The sequence below is a fragment of the Cheilinus undulatus genome, linkage group 4 (assembly GCF_018320785.1).
Source record: "Cheilinus undulatus linkage group 4, ASM1832078v1, whole genome shotgun sequence".
Lineage (NCBI taxonomy): Eukaryota > Metazoa > Chordata > Actinopteri > Labriformes > Labridae > Cheilinus > Cheilinus undulatus.
This window is the reverse complement of record NC_054868.1, coordinates 25453820-25473510: the sequence shown is the minus strand read 5'-3', so window position 1 is coordinate 25473510 and position 19691 is coordinate 25453820. Positions and strand designations below refer to the sequence as shown.

Here is a 19691-nt window from a genome sequence, read left to right as displayed (position 1 = left end):
TTTTGATTTGATTAACCTTGACAACAATGTTATATCAGGAAAAGGCTGTATCAGACATTTTTTTAAATGTATGCTTGGGATAGCAAATTAATCTGCATATTCATTGTAATTCTTGGTTGAATTGGATGTACTCTGAGGGCACCCCAAGGGCCACATCACATTGGTTGAGAATGGCTGGTATAGTGCATGATAAAATGGCTGCTGTAAGTTCTTTATGCCACCAGGTGTCACCCTTGTATTTCTGTACCCTGGTCAATGTCCCTAGAGGACTTGACTGTCCTCTATCTCCCTGCATGACAAAGAAACTATGGTAAACCACTGCTTTACATGGGATAACTACTGTTATGATAGTTTTAAGGGGACTTTTTATTAATAGGCTACTAGTCATATGGAAAAGAGACTATTCATGTTCTGGTGGGGTAGCTGTCTCTGACTCACAGTGTTGAGATGGATCAGGCTGTGGGTCTGTAGTGATATTGTAAGCAAAATATCATGGCTGTTGATTATACGTGCCTAAATTGATAGATTAATGCTCATTACAGCAGTCTGCATCATAGAAAGATTACACCCCCCCCCCCCCCCCCTAAATATTAGTGCAGAAGGCATGATGTGGTGGAGCACTCATGTCAGAGCAAAGGTGTTTTATATTTCTTAATCTATTTATTACTATAGCTGTTTATTCATTTGGTTGTTTATTCTGGTGGTCATATAGTCAACAAAACTGGTTTGAGTGAAAGTACACCCTGTTCAACAAAGCTGCAAATTCCCACAGCACATCTAAACCTGTCTCTACCATTTGAGAACTACTGGTTAAACTGATAAAAAACCTATCACCAATATAACACTGGATGTTTTTTTGTTTGTTTGTTGTTTTGTTTTGTTTTGTTTTTTGCTTCACCTGTGTATGGAAATATTCAAAGAAAAAATGTCATGTTTATGTGTGGCAAACACATTGGGCTGCATGTTTTGATTGTATGGTATTACTGTAAAATGCAGCCTTATTACTGTGTTCATTTTACAGAGGTAGGTGTATGCCACGAGATGGGACTTTAGGTATATTTGGCCTTTTGTCATCCAAAGCTTTCAACAGCCACACAGTTGTATTTCATCTGTTAACAACGTGGATGCTTTTATTGAGAAAGGACTCACCAATCAAATCTTTAAGTGTCACTTTTTGATGTCTTAACAGTTTCAGATGTCTTGACACATCTAGTTTTGTTGTCTTACTATTTCAAACCCTGGTATCTTTTGTAATTGTCAATTAAATAATACTGCAAGAACTCTTTCACATGTGTGTACTTTGAATTGCCCGAGTAAATGCTCAAGATGTTGTTGTCTCCCTTAGAATCAAAATCAAATATTTTTCCATGAGTAATCAATTCAATTCAATTAAAAAAGCTTTACTGGCATGGATATCATAACTTTCATTGCCAAAGCAAATCACAGTGAAATGAGTAGTCTGTGTCTCTTTTTTAAATTGGGATGGAAACCTGTCAGAGACACAGGATTAAACCAGCTAAACATGAATGTGTTTGTGTGAGTCTATTGAGTTTGGGTGGAAAGCACCAGGAACCATCATAATTAAACCAGAAATTCCTGCCTTACTTGCCGTCTCTCCCCAGCAGCCCAACATGAGTTGTTCCACTCATCTGGAGCTCATCTTTTTGGATGCCTTCTCCAGTCTTAAAGTTTTGGACATCTCCCTCTGCTCCGTCCATACTCTTTTCATACTTTCCTTGGTGTTTCCAGTTGGATTTTAAAAATACAAGGCAGACGTTCATGCACGTAGCTGATATTCTAATATCCAAACATTTTGTTTTGTCACAATGAAGGAGCATTTATAACTCTGAAGAAATGTCTTGTTATAGATGTAGTATCTTTCCTCACAACAAATAAAACATATATTTTTGCTAGAGGGTCTCATAAAGTATCTCAGAGCCTATAAATTCATTTTCAAATATATATATGATCAGATTTTCAAGATTTTGGCATCTTCCTATGTTATTTATACCATATTTCTCACCTGAAAATCAAAATGTATTTTGAAACCTCTAGTATAGTTCAGTGCTGCCTGTTTCTACATTGGTTCATGCATTGAAACACTTTGACATGGAAAAACAACTTTCAGAATACTTTCACACACTATCTTATGTGATAATTTTATATTTCAGTTTAGTTAGTAAATAAACACAAAAAAACCTGCTGAAGTATTGTCTCAGAGATAAGAGATGTGTGCTGTTAGCAGTATCTTTATTTAGCTTGTGTTCTGTACAGGGTACATTTGGATTTGTTTATTTATCAATTGTAGAATATTTTGCCATGGGCATCTTCAAATATTAAAAATCACGATTGTTGCGGTACCACTGAGCTCGGGCAACAACATCATTGGAGTAGTCTCTGCCTGTTGTGTTGGCATCGACGTTTTCATAGGAATGGACATTTCCATCCCCCATATTGTAGGCCGCGATAGCACCTGGACAGACAAATACATGTAGGATCAAGTTTGAATTATGAAGATTGTTGTGAATGTGCAGGTCTACACTGAAAACAAACCTTTCAGCTGCTGCTCCTTGTTCCATTTAGGAAATTTTGAACTGATCCGTCCAATAAAGTAGACCAGGATGCCAGTGGCTTGGCTGAGGTGTTCCTCACTGTCCCATGCACCCTTTGCAGTATGACCACCTCCGTTTGGATTGGTATCAATCTACAGAAAAGTCGAATGAACACTGGTTCTTTAATCAAAAAAGAATACTTTGTTTTAATAATGTAAGAACCAAAGAAGTATTTGACAAACCTGCATAAGTCCAAAGGCATTGCCATTATCTCCCTTGCCTCCAGTGCTTCTTATCACATTTCCTGCCCGAGACTCTCTGGAGATGATGGCAGCAATGAGAGCTGGAGCGATTCCATGTTTAGCCCCCACTCTGTTGATTTTTGACCTGTACTCCTCCATTCTGCCTGCATCAGTCTGTGCCATGGTATGTGATGCCCTCACACCTTTAGAGCAAAGTCACACAGAAACAGCCACAATAGACTCAGTGCAGCCAAAGCTTACGATCTTCACAGAGGCCATTTTTTATGTAATGTTTCAAAGTTAGGCCCTTGGTTTGTTAACATAAATAATTTGCAATCTGTAGTGAAATAAGAGGAAGCTGTTAGTCTATGTGCAACAGCAATCAGAGGTGTGTCATCTACCTAATTTTTTGTGAGGTTTTCCTCAAAATCCACATTTCCAGGGACGGCACGAGCCAGGGATGAGTTTCTCAAAACAGGGACAGTCCCCGAAGTTGGGGACATCAAGTCACAGAGATTGCCCTCCAGATTTAATCTAGCATTGCTGATTTAATTACTGCTCAATCTGGATGCAAGAGTTGTCATCTTAAGCATTTCAAAACCAAGTACGGTTCCCATTTTTGTGATATTATGGTAAAAATCCTTTTACCTGAGTATCCCAGTCTGTCCTGCTGAGATGTTTGCAGTGATGCTCCAGTAGTTTCAATCTTCATGATGTCTCCATAACCTGCAGACATTCATGTTAAATTCTTTAAAGATCACACATTTTACCCTTTTTAAACAAGTTTATACTGTCAGAGGTCCCCAAAACATGCCTGTGAAATTTGTTGCTGAAAAAACACTCCAGTATTAGATTTTTGCATGTCTAAAACCCCTCTGTTCCAGCTTTTCTCAGAGCGAGCTGTTTCTGTGTCTGTGGCTTTAGGGAAATGGATGTGGCACTCCTTATGTTACAATGTTACAGACACAGATCCAAAGTTAAGGACACTACTGGGATTTGAACCATCAATCTCCCAGATCAAGGTCAGCAGGGTAACCCACTGAGCTATCCAGCATCTCAGCTGGTAGCTGAGAGGAGGATCAGGAGAGGAGGGTGGAACTTTCTTCCAAGCAAGGAGGGCCAACCAAACCTGGGGGTGGGTGCTCACTCCCCATGTGAACTTTCTGAAAGGTGGAGAAAGAGAGGGTGGAAGGGAATGGATTTTTTCTGGTATTTGAGGGGATTGTGGACAGGCCAGTGGCACATATTTTTGTTAGAAAAGCTTAAAAAAAAAAAGATTTTTCCATAATATGTCCCCTTCAACCTCAACATACACACCATGTGTATTCAAAGTCTCAAATATGTTAGGTTCAGGAACAAATATTAGAAAGTAAAAAATGCCTGGTTATTTTATTTTTTGTTTTAAAGTAGAAAAATCAAAATCATGGACAACAGCAGACAAACAAAAGTATTTTAAAAAGTTTTTAGTTTTTTTTTCATAAAGACATGAAAATCCATACATGACACAAAAATACTTGTTTTCAGACTTTTTAAAGAATTTCATAGTATTCTGGAAATACCTTCATTTAAACATACGCTCCCCACAAAGTAGACTGAAAACACTTGGGTTTGGCATCAACAGAAACAAGAGATCAACATTTCAGCTTTTATTTCCAGGTATTTACATCTGGATCTGATACACAATTTAGAAGATAACATGATTTGTAACGGAACACCACATTTTTAGGTGAGCAAAAGTATTAGAACAGATAGACTTAAAACCAACTAAAATGAATAATAAATATTTAGTTGTAAAATGTGAAAAATACTCACATGACAAATTCATGGTTTTAAACAAAAGGTGCTATCTTTTAAGTTTTATATCAGATCCAGATGTAAATGCCTGGAAATAAAAGCTGAAATACTGATCTACTGTCATGTTCATCTTTTGATGTCAAACTCAAAATGTTTTCAGTCTACAGCAGAAATAAAGGAATTGGCCTTACTGTTCAAATACTTTTAGAGGAGAGTGGATTTAATTTCTAAATTTGAAATAATGCATCCTGCAAAATCTAAAGTAAAACAAATTATTTAGATATTAAGAATTCAAACCATACTGAAGAGACAATCCAAGACTCCTAGTGTCCTAAGTCACTTATTTATTGGGGCTGACTAAACAGGTTAGCATGCTAATGGTTAGGTTCAGAGACCAACACCCCTGAGCTTTTTGCCATGTAGTTTTTTTTTAGTGTGTTTGTTGATTTTTTAGATGAAAATAAAATTAATCTGTTTTTGACCTTGGGAAGGCACTTAACTTCCGTTTTTCTATTTTCAAACAAAAGCTTAATGCCTGGTTATTTTTTCCGTTTTTTAAATCTGTGCATTAACCCTATTACCAAGAGACAGTGGCCAGAAAAGTACCTCTTAAAAACACATACTTATTATGAAACACACCCTTGTTAAAGTCTTTTTTACACTAAACTGTTTTAATGTCTTTTCCACAAACTCATGAACAGCTTTAATTCGGCTTCTATCAAAAGAAGAAAAGGCAAGTATTCACCCATCTTCACTGATTCCTCCTCTGTAGGTCCCTGATGTTGAAAGGTGACAGCTTCAGCTCAGACTCCACTATGTGTAAAATAAACACTCTTGCTGTATTTATACTGACTGTCTTTGCACTTTTAGTTTCACTTTGACGTCCTCTTCCGGTCTGATGTTCTGTTCCTCACATGCAGGGGTTGTTGTTTAGCTTATGTGCTATATTTAGGAGGGATCAGATGAAGGCAGCTGATTTACAAGAAATTGGCCTCAGTGAGCCAAATAGCACATGACAACAATTTCAACTGGCATAGTTTGAAGTTTCCTGAATATGCAGTAAACAGGAAAACAGTTATCAGGTAGTTTGTTGAGTAAAATCCCCCTTGTAAAATCCCTTTCTTTTTGACAAGTCAATTTCTGTTTCATTTTGATGTTTCTCCAGAGGTTGATGCACTCACATCCTACCATTATCTCTGACTATAAAATGGGCAATATCATAACAACAAGGGGAAAATAACTTATCAAAAACATACACATATCCCTCTATTATCTTACCTTCAGGGGTATGACCATCACTGCAAACAATGCAATCAAAAACCACAGACTGCAGCAGAGAAACTCTAAAGTACTCGTGTTTTCTGTGTCTGTATAATTGTATCAGTGTTGTGTGTTTGCCTCAAATCGTCCCTTGGTTACATGCAGTTCAGTGTGAAGAGCTTTTCATGAAATGCTCAAAATCTGATCAAGACGTTCATTTTTCCAGTTGTAAAGTCATGTAACCATTAAATCATGTATGATACAATATGTTTTGCTCTAGGCGTAGCATTGTTAATGATTCCTCTTGCCATCTTTGCTATGATTTGCACTGGTTTACATGTTTGATTTGATAAAATAAATGTAGGAACTGGTGCTTTATGAAACAAGAGCGGCCCCTGCTGTCTCAGCTTAAGCCCCTGCAACTTCAGCTGTATGTCCCTTTAATACACAACTGAAGTAACACTTGGTAGGGCTCTTTTCACAATGTTATGGGCAGGAAAGTTTTAATTTAGGGAATTGATGATATGAGTATTGTTTCAAGAGAAATATTAAACATACAAATCATCATTTAAAGGTGCAATGTGTAAAACTGAATATCAACATCTAGAACCCCATGTATGAATTAAAGGTTTATTCTGAGTTGTTTTTTCAAAATAGCTATTTTTGAATTTAGATGACTAAACACTTATTTAGATAGACAGTCTTAGAAATGTTTTGCTTTATTTTACCAAGTTTGTTCAGCTAAATGCTACTAGGCTAAATATTACACACTGCACCTTTAAGCCAACTTCTTTTACAACGCATGCGTGAGACATAAAGTCAAATTCAATTCATAATTTTGTGAATTTATTGCATTAAGGCATTTGATGAAATAAGGGACAGCATTCAAATAGCATGACTTTAACTTGAAACTTAATATTACAGTGTTAGGGTATTATGGATGTAAAATGTAAGGGTGTTAATTCTGGGATGCTTTCAGAGGCTAATGTGCTAATGGAAACCATGTGTGCTATACAAAGCATGGCACAAGCAGAGATCAAATACAAAAAAAACCCACCACCAATATCGAAAAAGCGTACAAAAAAAAAAAAAAAGTGAGTTGATGAATCAACCAAGATACCACAAGTGGTGGCACAACATTTGTGCCAACAGTTATAACAACAAATCAACTTTGTTTCTCCTATGTTTGTTTGTGTTGGCATTGTACAAAATTGGTTGAGGTAAAGCATGACAAAATTTGAGCATACAATACAAATTTATAGTGACACCAACCAACATGAACTGCATCAAAACTACCTAAAGACCCATTTTTGTGCAAAAAAGCATAACATGTCCAGTATTCCCCACAGTGGTACAGTAATGGCATATAAATCTCAAGTAAAAAATAAAATGAAGCAATATTATTTGATGAAATACACCCATTAAGTAGAAAAATATACCAGGAAAAGTATGTGGGAAACATTTTAGAAAACCCTTTTTCATGTTGACTGAGATGAAAATGATAATTTGGCCAAATATAAATGTTTTTTAATTTAAAAAGAAAAAGTAAGGCTATTTATGATGACAGTCAAAAGGAATACAAGGCTGAAGCCGCTGAGAAAAAAGTCTTAATTGAAACTGTGCTTAGCCAATGTTTTATTATATCTGCATTTTCAAAGTGGTCATTTTAATTGACCTCTCTGGTGTCTCCTCTCTTTATTCTGCTGCAGGCTCAGTTGCCTCAGTCTGCATGTCCACATCCTCATCGCTGTCCAAACCAGAGCGGATCACTGCACATCGACTTTTTAAAGGTAAATCCCCACGCCTTCAAAACAAAAAAAGAAAAAGGTTCAACATAGTAAAATGATGCACAGTTACACAAATTCAAATAAATTCCACATTAAAAAGAAAAGGCATTATTTAATACCCACAATAATTGAGTCTATCATCTATTTTTAAGTCCTTACAACTGGCCCTAATGAGCAAGAGCTTACGTTAAACAATGCTAAAAGTTTAATTTTGGATCAACACAGCACTTTTTAATATCATGGGATGCAGGATGGGCAGTTGATTATTTCTGATGAAAAAAAATGATGTTTGACAGTTCTCTCTTCAAGAGTCAACAGTTCCATTGACAATCACGCATGAACATTGACAGGTTAGTCAGAGGAATTGGGATTTTATGATAGATGGAGCCAATTTAGCTCCAGTCATGGAAGGAAGTATTGGCACCCCTAGAATTTTTCCAGAAAATACATCATTTCCCCCAGAAATTGTTGCAATTACAAATGTTTTTGGTATACACATGTTTATTTCATTTATGTTCGTTGAAATAACACAAAAAAACAGAAGAAAAAAAGACCAAATTGACATAATTTTACACAAAACTCAAAAAATGGGGCAGACAAAATTGTTGGCACCCTCAACTTCATATTTGGTTGCACACCCTTGGGAAGAAATAACTGAAACCAATCACTTCCTATAACCATCAACAAGCTTCTTACACCTCTCCACTGGAATTTTGGACCACTCTTCTTTTGCAAACTGCTCCAGGTCTCTCAGATTTGAAGGGTGCCTTCTTGCAACAGCAATTTTGAGATCTCTCCATAGGTGTTCAATGGGATTTTGATCCAGACTCATTGCTGGCCACTTCAGAACTCTCCAGTGCTTTGTCTCCAACCATTTCTTGGTGCTTTTTGAGGTATGTTTTGGGTCATTCTCCTGCTGGAACACTCATGATCTCTGACACAGACCCAGCTTTCTGACACTAGGCCCTACATTGCAGCCAAAAATATTTTGTTAGTCTCAGATTTCATGATTCCTTGCACACAGTTGAGGCACCCAGTGCCAGAGGCAGCAAAACACCCCCAAAATATCTTTGAACCACCACCATGTTTGACTGTAGGTACTGTGTTCTTTTCTTTATAGGCCTCATTCTGTTTTCTGTAAACAGTAGAATGACGTGCTTTTCCAAAAAGCTCTACCTTAGTCTCATCTGTCTACAAAACGTTTCCCAGAAGGATTGAGGCTTCCTCAGGTACATTTTTGCAAACTCCAGTCTGGCTTTTTTTTTTTTATGTCTTTTTGTCAGCAGTGGGGTTCTCCTCGGTCTCCTGCCATAGCGCTTCATCTCATTCAGATGCCGACGTATGGTCTGAGCTGACACTGTTGCACCCTGAGTCTGCAGGACAGACTAAATTTGTGTGGAAGTTAACTGAGGATGTTTATCCACCATTCCAACTATCCTGCGTTGCATTCTTTGGTCAATTTTTCTCTCCCGTCCACGTCCAGGGAGATTAGCCACAGTTCCATGGGTTATAAACTTCTTGATTAAATAAAGGATTTTCAAGATCTCTGGAGATGGTCTTGTAACCTTGAGATTGTTCATATTTTTCCACAATTTTGTTTCCCAAGTCCTCAGACAATTCTCAGCTTTTCTTTCTCTTCTCCATGCTTGGTGTGACACACACAGGCACACAACATAAAGGTTGAGTCAACTTTTATACTTTCTAACTGGCTTCAGGGGTGATTTCTGTACTGCCAGCACCTGTTATTGGCACAGATAAGTCTAAATGAGCATCAGATGCTTAAAATAAAATTATTTACCCATAGTTTTCAAAAGGTACCAATAATTTTGTCTGGCCCATTTTTTAATTTTGTGTAAAATTATATCAATTTTGTTTTTTTTCCCCTCTGCTTTTTGTGTTAATCCAAGGCAGATAGATGAAATAAACGTGTGTATACTAAAAACATTTGTAATTGCAACAATTTCTGGGAGAAATGGTGTATTTTCTGGAAAAATTCTAGGGGTGCCAATACTTCCATCCATGATTGTATTAGCAGAAATGAGAAGGGCATAAGATGAGGCTTAACTCATTTCAACATCCACACTCATAAATCTCCTTCATTTTAAAACTTGAATTTCTCAGACCAAAGTAACCTTTATTAAACTCTCTTTTTCACATTTGCATTTGTACTCCTGGGAAAGAAAACTTTAGAGCTCTCTACCTGAACTTGCTTCTCAAAGAGCTGACTTCAAGGTTCATAGCATCTGCTGACTCTGCAGCATCATCCAGCTCCCTCTGCAGCTTTCTGCGGTAGGCATTGGCTCGTGTCAACTCCTCCTCGGCCTCCTCTAGTTGACGCTTCAGCTGGCGCATTCGGATGTTAGTCTTCTCCACCTGTAGAAAGAGGGTTCATTAAATCTGGGGGGCGCCAACATAGAAAAACGTCACACAATAAAGAATTAACAGCCATATTCAGGATGAAACAAATTACAAAACAGGACTGAGCTGACCTGGTCTTTGTACTGCTCTGTGTTGCGTCTCTCATCGTCAACCTGCAGCAGCACCTCTTTCAGCTTCTTCTCGGTCCTCCTGGCCAGCCTGGAGGCCCCCTGACGCTCCCTGAGATAAGTTGAAACAGAAAAGTTGCATAAGTAAGAAAATATATAAATAAATGTATATATTTTTAATTCTATCCATAATTTATTGACTGACTGTACATCATTTTTGACTGTATAGAAACAGATAAACCACTGAATCTTTAGATCTGTCTTTGTCACTGATTTATTCACAATTAAAGAATCTGTACGCTCACTTTGACTCAGTGTCCAGCTGATCTTCTAGCTGGAGGATCTTGGCCTCCAAAGAGGTGATGGTGGATTTGTACTTGGACTTGATGGTTCCCTCAAGCTCCTGCAGCTTTAGCTTCAGCTCCTTGTTCTGGCGATCCATCTGGGAACGAGCCCCCTCCAAACGCTGGGAGTTGCTGCGCTCTGCAGACAGCTCCGTGGTCAATTGATCGGCCTGATATTAGACACACAAACACACGAGATGATTTGTAAAGAATTAAGTATTGAAATGTGCCACACTGTTAAAATCTCATGTAATCTTTATTGGAATATAGTGTGCCATAAACTGAACATAAAAGACTTTTCATACTTGCGAAGAAAGACAAACATTTTCAGTGCCTTTAATAAAGACATTTGTATGTGTATACCTGCAGCGTGGTTCTCTTCAAATGATCGTTGGTCATCTCTGTGTTGACCTGCTCCTCCTCCAGTTCTTCCTCCAGCTGGGTGATTCGAGCCTCAAGCCTCCTCTTCTCATCTGTGAGCAGAGAGCTGGCAATGACAAATGAGGAAGAGGAGTCACAGTTAGAGTAAAGAATATGTGCTTTTGAGGATCAAAGGATATGTGAAATGTAATATAACAGTATTTTTATTAATTTGCAACAAATGCTGTAAAGGAAAGTTATACAGCAGTATTTATCCATATTTGTGGATGCTAGTTAAGTTTTCTACTGAAATACTCAGTTAACCCTCAGGCATCACTAGGGACGTTTTTGTCTATTTGGGCAAATTTTTTTTCTCTTTCTCTGCTCACCATTTTGGCTGGGTTATTGCATATGGCCTAATTTTTTGCAACAAAGTTTATTTCTTGGCAAATTTTTGAATTCAAATTTCAATTGCTGTAATAGGTCAGGGGAACAATGCAAAACAAATTGACTACCCTTTAAAGTCATTAAGGACAAAAATGTCCACTTCCGAAAAACTGCTATAAAAGTTAACAGATTAATATTTTTTTCTGAAACCATAGAAAATGAAACCATAACATCACAGAATGCATGATTATATCACGCAACAGCTATGAGATCAAAAAATGTGGTTTGGATGGGAGTCAACGGGATGTTTTTGTCCACAAGTGACTCGGAAGGGTATTAAATTTAAATTAAATTTTAAATCGGATGCTACACAAAAACAAATAATGCATCAAAGTCAATATTTTGGCTAATGTTTGACATGCCCAGGACTGATTTAAAATAAACACCCCCACCCCCCAACATTAGTTATCCGGAAAATAATTACTGTTTTGTGTGTTTTTTTAGAAGAAAATGACCATCCTGCAATCAAACTGGCATTTTAAGGGTTAAAATCCTCAAAATTTTTCAACCATCAACAATATGTCAATATCTTGGCTCACCATTGACATATCCAAGCTGGATCCAGAAATAATGCCCCAACCATCCAGCATTTGGTTTGAGGAAGATATCACATTTTTTCGCTTTTTTCCTAGAAAACGTAGTAATTTCGTAATTTCGTTTGGTGCACCACCGTGCGCAGCCAATTTGGCAATTTGGTAGACCGGGCTGCGTCGAGATGGGTGTGTCGGAGCACCAGGGGGAGGTGTCGACAGATTCAGCTTGGCGCAGTGACAATTTCGTGCCAAAACACTGCGCGGAAGGTGCACTGAAAGCCCGCCAGCTCCAACCTGGTCTATTCTCGGCGCAGGCGAAGCGCGCCAGGTGTAGTGGTAATTTGGCTGACAGGCACGCAGTGTGCACACGTCACCAAAACCTCACAGGCAGGTTTCCAGAATGTCAGACACATTTCAATGCAATAAACAATCAAAGCAACCACTATTTAATGTAACCGTCTGAACCAGCATATACATTTGTATCTACATAAATTGTCCCGTCACATCTGATGTCAGATCAAAGATGTTTGTCACGCGTAATTGAAACTCAACCTGATGGCAGCTGGGAGTGATAAAAACTAGCGAGTTCACATCTCTCAGCCAACCACAAACAGCCACGGCATCCGATTTAATCTTTATTCTTAACGTGATCTAAAAAGATGGAGTACATTATTGCAAGGAGGAGGAGATACCGGGAGAGAATATATCACCAAAGGTTCTCCTATTTGGTGATGACAGAGCAGGAATGCAGGTGGATCACAAGCATGATGCCTGGATTAGCCTGCTGCTGTGTTTAATGTCATTGTCACTTCATTTTGTAATCTATTCATGACACAGGAACAGATTACATCTGTCCCGCGAGGTGGTCCACACAGTGACGTGCATCGTGGCCTCTGATGCGCAGCCTGGTGGCCACTGTGTGCCTTCTTTGCTCTGACAGCTTTTTTTTTGGCCCTTCTCCTTACATCATTGACCCGTTTTTTTACATTGGGCAGCGGTTCTCAGAATATCTGGGCAAACTTGATTGACAATATTAGTAACTTCCTCCCAGGCACTTTTTGCATCATCAGCCCGTGGAGGTCTGTTAGCATTACCATATATTCTGGTACTGCGAGCTTGGACCTCCCGGACCAGCACATCAGTTTCCTCCTGGGAGAAGTTTGGCCGCCTGGAGCTGCTGCTGCTGTCTTCGTCCATGGTGGTGGCGAGGTGAAATTGGCACTGCGCCTTGCCCGCAGTGCATTTAAAGGCAAGGAGAGGCGTTCATTTGATTGGTGAAGATTACACTCGGCTGTGTTAAACCCACTCACGCCTTCTTTGCCACTTGCGCCGGTGGGAGGGACGGAGGCGTGAGCGCGCCGCGCCGGACTGCGCCGTGCACGAAAATTGCAAAATGCCCTGTACATATCCCGTTGGCGCGGCGCAGGGCAGGTGCGCCACGCCTGCGCCTGGTCTACGAAAATAGAGCCCATTGACTTTAAGTAATCAAACTGGCATTCAAAGGGTTAAAATCTTCAAAATGATTAAATATATGGCAGTTTTGTGCACAGCTAAAGTTGTTTAAGAGACGTATGTAAAAAAAAAAGCAGAAAAAAAAATATTAACCTGACTTTTTATAGCAGTTTTTTGGAAGTGGACATTTTTGTCCTTTATTAGTAAATTAAAGTGATGCCTGAGGGTTAAAAGTCACCATTAGTGTTCCTTACTTCTTGGTGTTACTGTTGTTCATCTCATCCTGGAGTTCATCCCTTTCTGCCTGAATTTGTCTCTTGAGTCTCTCTGCGGTAGCCAGATCCTGGAAGAAAGAGAAACATGTTTAAGATGACTTTGTTATGACTGTAATTGCTGAATGCAACACACAAAATATTTTACAAAGAGAAGAGAAAATATGTTCTTGAGAAGATCTGCCACACTTTAAAATGGTAGGAATCCTGATATACAATAATAATCCAGACACAAAGCACAGAGGGATCAGTGTCATTTTTATTTTGCCCTAACTGGAAATAACAGTGTTGTACATGCCAGAGATAAAGTAAAATGACACCACTGTAATGATGTTTACTCCAAATTTCCAAAATTCAGATATTTCTGATTCTGATGGCTAGTAGGATCAGTGGTTCCAAACATGGGGTCCAGTGCTCAGCTCTTGGGTACAAATAAAGGGGGGGCTTCAAGGAAAAAAGTTTAGGAACCAGTGAAAAAAAAATGACATCAGTTTTCACTTTGCAGTATTACCCCCCAGGGGTATAGCTAGGGGTTTTGGGCCCCATCTAAGTATCTATGCAATTTAATGTATTTTTTAACTATAATTTCCCCATTTATGAGCAATATTTTTACTATGGTTAAATTGAATTAACTGGCATTGTTTCACAGCGCTGGACTACACCATTTGGACATTTTTAAGGGAGGAGCAGAGTCGTCCCTCCCCCCCCCCCCCGGTATTTTACTTTACTATATTTGATACAAATTTCACTCTGTGGACCGACTCATTCAGTTGCTTTTGGTTCACCAATTACCAAAAAAGATAAATAAAAACACAATTTTCATTGGAGGATTCTCAAGGGCCCCTTCCTATTGTGGGCCCGGGTAATCAGTACCCCTTTTCCGCCCAGTGCTACACTGATGGTACCCCCTGCTAATAAAACTCCACCAGTTAAAAATCCTCATCATTATCTGGGTCAGTCTATGACAAACCAGGTTTTCAAATTACTGTCATACCTCCTGAATTTGAGCAGCATCTGCCTCCATTGTCTTGAGTTTCTTCTCAGTCTCTCTGGCACTGTTGACAGCTTCATCCCTGGACAAACACAGCTCATCCAGCTCTCTCATCTGTTCTTTCATTTGGGCCTGGATAGAACAGGAAGCATGCAAAGAAGAATCAATTAAACACCCTCAAAATCAAAGTGTATTTGAAAAGTGATCTCACGGTGTTAATAGTCATGTGTGGGCCTGTTTTACCTGGAGTTTTTTCAGCTGTTTGAGGGCATCATCACGTCCCTTGTTGGCAGCATCGATCTGCTGTTCAAGCTCTCCAAGGTCCAGCTCCAGTTTTTTCCTGGCTGAAAGAGCCTGAGAGCGTTGCCTGCGTTCCTCTTCGAGCTCAACCTCCATCTCACGCACCTAAAGATCAAAAGGACATGTGGTTTTCAGAACTACATACTGCATTTATAGACCAGTCACTGTTTGCGGAAATGTTATTTAAACAAGAAGTGTGCAATTGTTTGTAAAAGCTTTGCTATAAAATTATAAGAGTTTTTTTTCTTTGAAACCTGTTTGACCAGCTGTTTCCTCCTGTCCTCTCCCTGCTCATCTCTGGCCTGCAGGTCTCGGTCAAACTGGGCCTTCATGGCCTGCATGTTGACCTCCAGACGCAGCTTGGCATCCTCTGTGGCCTGTAGCTCATCTTCCAGCTCCTCCAGCTGAGTCTTCATCTCCTCCAGCTGCTGGTCCATGGCACGCTTTGACCTCTCCAGCTCATGAACCTGTAGGTGGGGAGGTTGTTTTACTAACAGAATATTATATAGAGTATGACATTATTAATCATAACCTCTGCTGAGTTACAATGAGACCTTTTTTTGAATAAATTATGATTAAAATGTTTGTTTTTTACTCTAGGCAAAATCAGTGTTTAAGCCATGATTTCTTACACTCTTGCCAACATCATCCTTGGAGCACATCAGGTCTTCCATCTCCGCTTTCAACAGCTTATTGGCTCGATCCAGCTCATCTTTCTGGTCAGTTATGGTCTCTAAATCACGGGCCAGTGTCAGAGCTCTTGTCTCCTTCTCCCTGGCCTCAGCCTCGGCCTTGTCACGTTCCTCTGCATACTGAGTGGAAATCGTTTTCTCCTCGGCCAGCATCTAGAGGAATAAAAGACAAAGAGACAAAGAAAAGGCAGTGATATCTCTGCTACATATACAAAAACTTTCACTAAAATTGTGTGCTAAAGAAAACTTCAAGTGGTAAATTTAATAGGGTTTGTTTTCCTCAAAGAAATAATCTTCAGATTAAATTACAAACTTTATTAACAGAGTAGATTTACTGCATCATTCACACAGAAGAAAGTTTTTCTTTTAAACACTTTTCTCTTCCTTATGCCATTCTCCTCAGTAATCTTGCTTCAGTCTATTTATCAAAGACCAACTTCTTTATTATTCTCTACAGCAGTGGTACTCAACCTTAATCTGTCCTTGCTCGCTGACAAAATGAATCATTGAAATGATACCTGGTCAAACTTCTTCTGCTTCCTCTCCAGGTTGGATACAATCTGCCTCAAGTTGTCCTGGTCCACTAAAAGGTCATCCAGCTCTTGCTGTAAACGTTTTTTTGTCTTGTCCAACTTGTCGTATGCTGAAGTCTTCTCCTCCAGTTGCTGCATGATGCTGTCCAACTCCCGCTGGACTTTCTTGCGGCCCTCTTCTGCTCCCTCCAGGGAAGAGGCCTCCTGGTCCAGCTTCTTCTTCATTTCTGCCAGCTGGAGACATGAAAGAAAAGAGGAAGTGACGTAATGTATGCAAGTATATGTATGCAGGAGGGGTGGGAAATTTGATCTACAAATAAATCAAGACTGCAGTGGGAAGGATTTAGTCAGGACAATAAATCAGGTGTGATATGCCTTTTTTAAAAATAAAGGTTTAGCTTTTAAACATTTAGAAAGTGTTTTAAGTCACAAGACATACAGGCAGGACTGCAAAACTGGATTTAGACACACAAGCTTAATGTAAAATGCTTTACGTGTTGATGTTCAACCTGTATATCAGAAGATAGCTCTCCCTGCTAACTAGCACACAATAGTACAGTGGTTCCCAAAGTAGGCCCCCCCGGGGGGCGCGACATCAGCTGATGACTTCAGCACTGAAAAGGAGGAGCAATTCATTATTATCACCTCAAACCAACAATGAAGCTCAGATTCCACAATGCAGTAGCAGTTCAAGTCCAAGACAAGGTCTGCATTTTGTATTGGAGTGGAGTGGAAAAGGCTTACCCACTGCTAGGCAGGATAGCCCTGACTGCACTCCTCCCTTTGCAACATACTAGCAGTGGGAAATAGGTTTTCTGCTGTTGCCTCAGTCAAGACAAAATATGGATCAGAGCTAGATATTGAAAATGAACTGAGAGTGGCAGTCTCAAAGCTGCACCCAGGACCTGATAAGAGCTGTAGTACTAAACAAGCCAACAGTAGTCCCTGAAATGATTGCAAAACTGGAAAAATGAGTTTTAAAAATGTTAAAAGTTTTTATTTTCTTCAGAGTCTGATTTTTAGAACTCCATTTAAGGCGATGTTTATTGTTATTCAAGGAATTTGTTTGCAAAAATCCTCACTATGTGTTTGTCGTAGGTTTACATATTTTTACATGTTGATGTGTATGCTGAGGGGTAGGTAGGGCATGAAAATACTTTCATCTGCCAAAGGGGAGCCGACATGAAAAGTTTGGGAACCACTGCATTAGTATGAGGTAGTTGACTTGGAAGAGACAACTTTAACATTCAATAATAATGACCTGAAATCGACACCTGATGAACCCTAAGGTGAGAGGTGTTACAATTAATCCTGAGGTAGATGTCGATATCTTAATGCAATTTGAAGACAGAAGTTGAGATATTTTGATTTTTAAAAATGAATAGAGGGAAAAGTGAGTGTCTACAGAATCAAAAAGGGTTCATTATCAGGGCACCAACACGTCTTAATTTCTTTTCAAAACATCTGATATTTACAAAATGGTCAAAGAATTTATGACACTGTCAAAACTACTTAATCATGAATAAACTTACAATTGATCTTAGTCCTTGCAGCTGCAGAAGATAGAATTTCCAAGAAAGTTGTTGAGAGTAATGTGAGACAAACATGTCTGTGTACTGACCTGAGCCTGCAGACAGGAGACCTGCTTCTCCACGGCCTTCTTGCTCTCCTCCTCATCCTCCAGCATTTCACGCAGGTTGTTCTGGTCATCTTCCATCTGCCTCAGGCGACTAGAAAGAGATAACTTCTGACGAGTCTCCTCTTGGAGCAACTCCTGCAATTAGAGAAAAAAAAATAGCTTGAGGAAAAAATATATTCTTCAGTGTCTATGCCATTCTGCATGTATTTTCTGATATTAAGGTGATGTGTAATAAGATCAGTGATGCCAAAGTAACAATTGCAATTCTTTGTAAGTAGTGCCACTATGATGCTAAAATCAACAAAAGACTCTGAAGCAAACAATTACAGAACACGCGAGTCAAACCTCTTTACAAAAAGCGAAACACATTAATCATAGAGAAAGTAAATCCTGAAGTAGATTCAGTGGGAGACTGGAGCTTTAGATAGTTTTCTGTTTTGATGTATTAGTAATAAACATGTTTACCTGTGCATCCTGCAGCTGAGACTCAACAGAAGAAAGGTCTTTGCTGGTTTTGATGTTTTTACCTTCTGCTTCACCCAGGAGGGCATTAACATTATCCAGTTCTGCCTAAAAGATAAAAAGAAAATTAACCTCACAAATTTCTCACCATCATCCTCACATAAACACCATTAGCTTTTATTTAAGGACCATTTCATTCATACTGTACCTGCATCTTGGTCATTTTGTCATTGACCTCCTGCTTATGTCGTTCATTCTCTGCCACTTTGACCTGAAGTTCTTGAACCTGGGCCTCAGCCTTTTTGCGGCGGTGTTCGGATTCTCCTTTGCCCTGAGTCAGAGTCTTCATCTCAATCTGCAGCTCGTTCCACTCGCTCTCTAGGGCCTGCTTGGCTTTCTCAATCGATGCTTTGCCCTGCAAGAGACAAATACACAACACACATTACTATATGTTTAAGTGTGTACATCTTTCTCTTCTGATCACAATATTAGATTACCCTTTTGGCCTGTTCCAGTTGTTCATTCAGCTCATCAAAAGCCTGATTGTGTTTTTGCCTCATGTCTGCCATCTGCTGCTCATGTGTCTTGGCCTCTTCTTCCAGAGACTTCTTCAGCTGGGTGACCTCCATCTCTCGTTTAGACCTGGATTGACAGAATAAGTGATAGAGCAATAATATAAATCTGTGTTTCTTATAGAAAATCAACAAATACTTGAATTGGTTTGGCCGGTTTATGACATCAAACTAGTTAAGCTGACATGTTACCTGAGCTCTTGCTGAGCTGCAGTGGAGTCCAGTGTGTCCTCCAACTCAGTCTTAAGTGCCTCCAGTTCCTCTCCAAGGTCCCTGCGCTGTTTTTCAGCCTTTGAGCGTGCCTGCCTCTCCAGCTCTAGATCCTCCTGTAGCTCGGCCATCTGAGCCTCCAACTCCCTGATCTTCTTTTGGGCTGCGTTCTTGGCTGCAGCCTCTTCCTCAATTCTGGAGGTAAGATAAAGAGGACTGATGAGACTGACATACAGGTGCTATGTTTGACAATATGTAGGACAATGACTCCTGACTGTTGTTCTTGTTTCAGCTGGTTAAAAAAAAAACATTTTTTTTTCCCACAACCTGGCCAGAGCAGCAAGGAGTTCTTCCTCCTTCTTTGCCAGCTGAGCTCGGAGCTCCGCAATCTGAGCCTGCAGTTCCGCAATGTGGTCTGCGAGCTCAGAGGAGTCTCCTTCGAGTTTACGTCTGTTTTTTTCCAACTCCTGACGCTGTTTTTCCTCCTTTCTGAGACGATCTGTGAGCGAACAAACAAGAATGGCAGAATTTTTTGATCTATTAAATTGATTATTTGCTTCAAGAGGTTAAAACAAAATTTGTTTAAACACACGGTCTGTTGGTTGGTAGATTCAGTTTACTGGTGCGACATCGGATTTGCAAAACAAGTTATTTCTTCAAATCAATTTTCATTCAAATATTCTTATCTGTAGACCTCAATATCATGCTGAAATGTGGAGATTAAATCTAAGTGTCTGTGACACACAGGCAGACCTCTGAAAAA

General features: G+C 39.4%; 2 protein-coding genes across 3 annotated transcripts in view; both read right to left on the bottom strand.

The window, feature by feature from the left end:
• Nucleotides 1-2239: 2239 nt before the first annotated feature.
• Nucleotides 2240-5608, bottom strand: LOC121508453 (lysozyme g-like). 2 transcript variants are annotated; one of them, XM_041785320.1, is made up of 6 exons: nt 5334-5608; nt 3443-3520; nt 3196-3358; nt 2795-2997; nt 2554-2704; nt 2240-2473 (listed from the first exon to the last, which is right to left on the bottom strand). In XM_041785320.1, the coding sequence occupies exons 4-6, from the start codon at nt 2975-2977 to the stop codon at nt 2337-2339; spliced, it is 471 nt and encodes a 156-aa protein (XP_041641254.1). In that variant the 5' UTR covers nt 2978-2997; nt 3196-3358; nt 3443-3520; nt 5334-5608; the 3' UTR covers nt 2240-2336. The 2 variants fall into 2 exon arrangements, with proteins under 2 accessions (XP_041641254.1, XP_041641253.1); XM_041785319.1 differs by lacking the exons at nt 3196-3358; nt 5334-5608 and having other exon boundaries at nt 3443-3530.
• A 1064-nt stretch (nt 5609-6672) lies between these two features.
• The window catches only part of LOC121507871 (myosin-9-like), a 36594-nt gene continuing 23575 nt past the window's right edge, over nt 6673-19691 (bottom strand). The window contains exons 27-43 of the mRNA XM_041784239.1: nt 19256-19427; nt 18911-19123; nt 18644-18788; nt 18355-18561; nt 18150-18254; nt 17667-17819; nt 16031-16279; nt 15453-15665; nt 15075-15287; nt 14764-14925; nt 14524-14652; nt 13512-13600; nt 10829-10952; nt 10427-10635; nt 10125-10233; nt 9836-10008; nt 6673-7652 (exon numbers count right to left, since the gene is read on the bottom strand). Of these exons, the coding sequence (XP_041640173.1) occupies nt 7544-7652; nt 9836-10008; nt 10125-10233; nt 10427-10635; nt 10829-10952; nt 13512-13600; nt 14524-14652; nt 14764-14925; nt 15075-15287; nt 15453-15665; nt 16031-16279; nt 17667-17819; nt 18150-18254; nt 18355-18561; nt 18644-18788; nt 18911-19123; nt 19256-19427 (2774 nt within the window). The 3' untranslated portion in view covers nt 6673-7543. The remainder of the gene's footprint in view (nt 7653-9835; nt 10009-10124; nt 10234-10426; nt 10636-10828; nt 10953-13511; nt 13601-14523; nt 14653-14763; nt 14926-15074; nt 15288-15452; nt 15666-16030; nt 16280-17666; nt 17820-18149; nt 18255-18354; nt 18562-18643; nt 18789-18910; nt 19124-19255; nt 19428-19691) is intronic.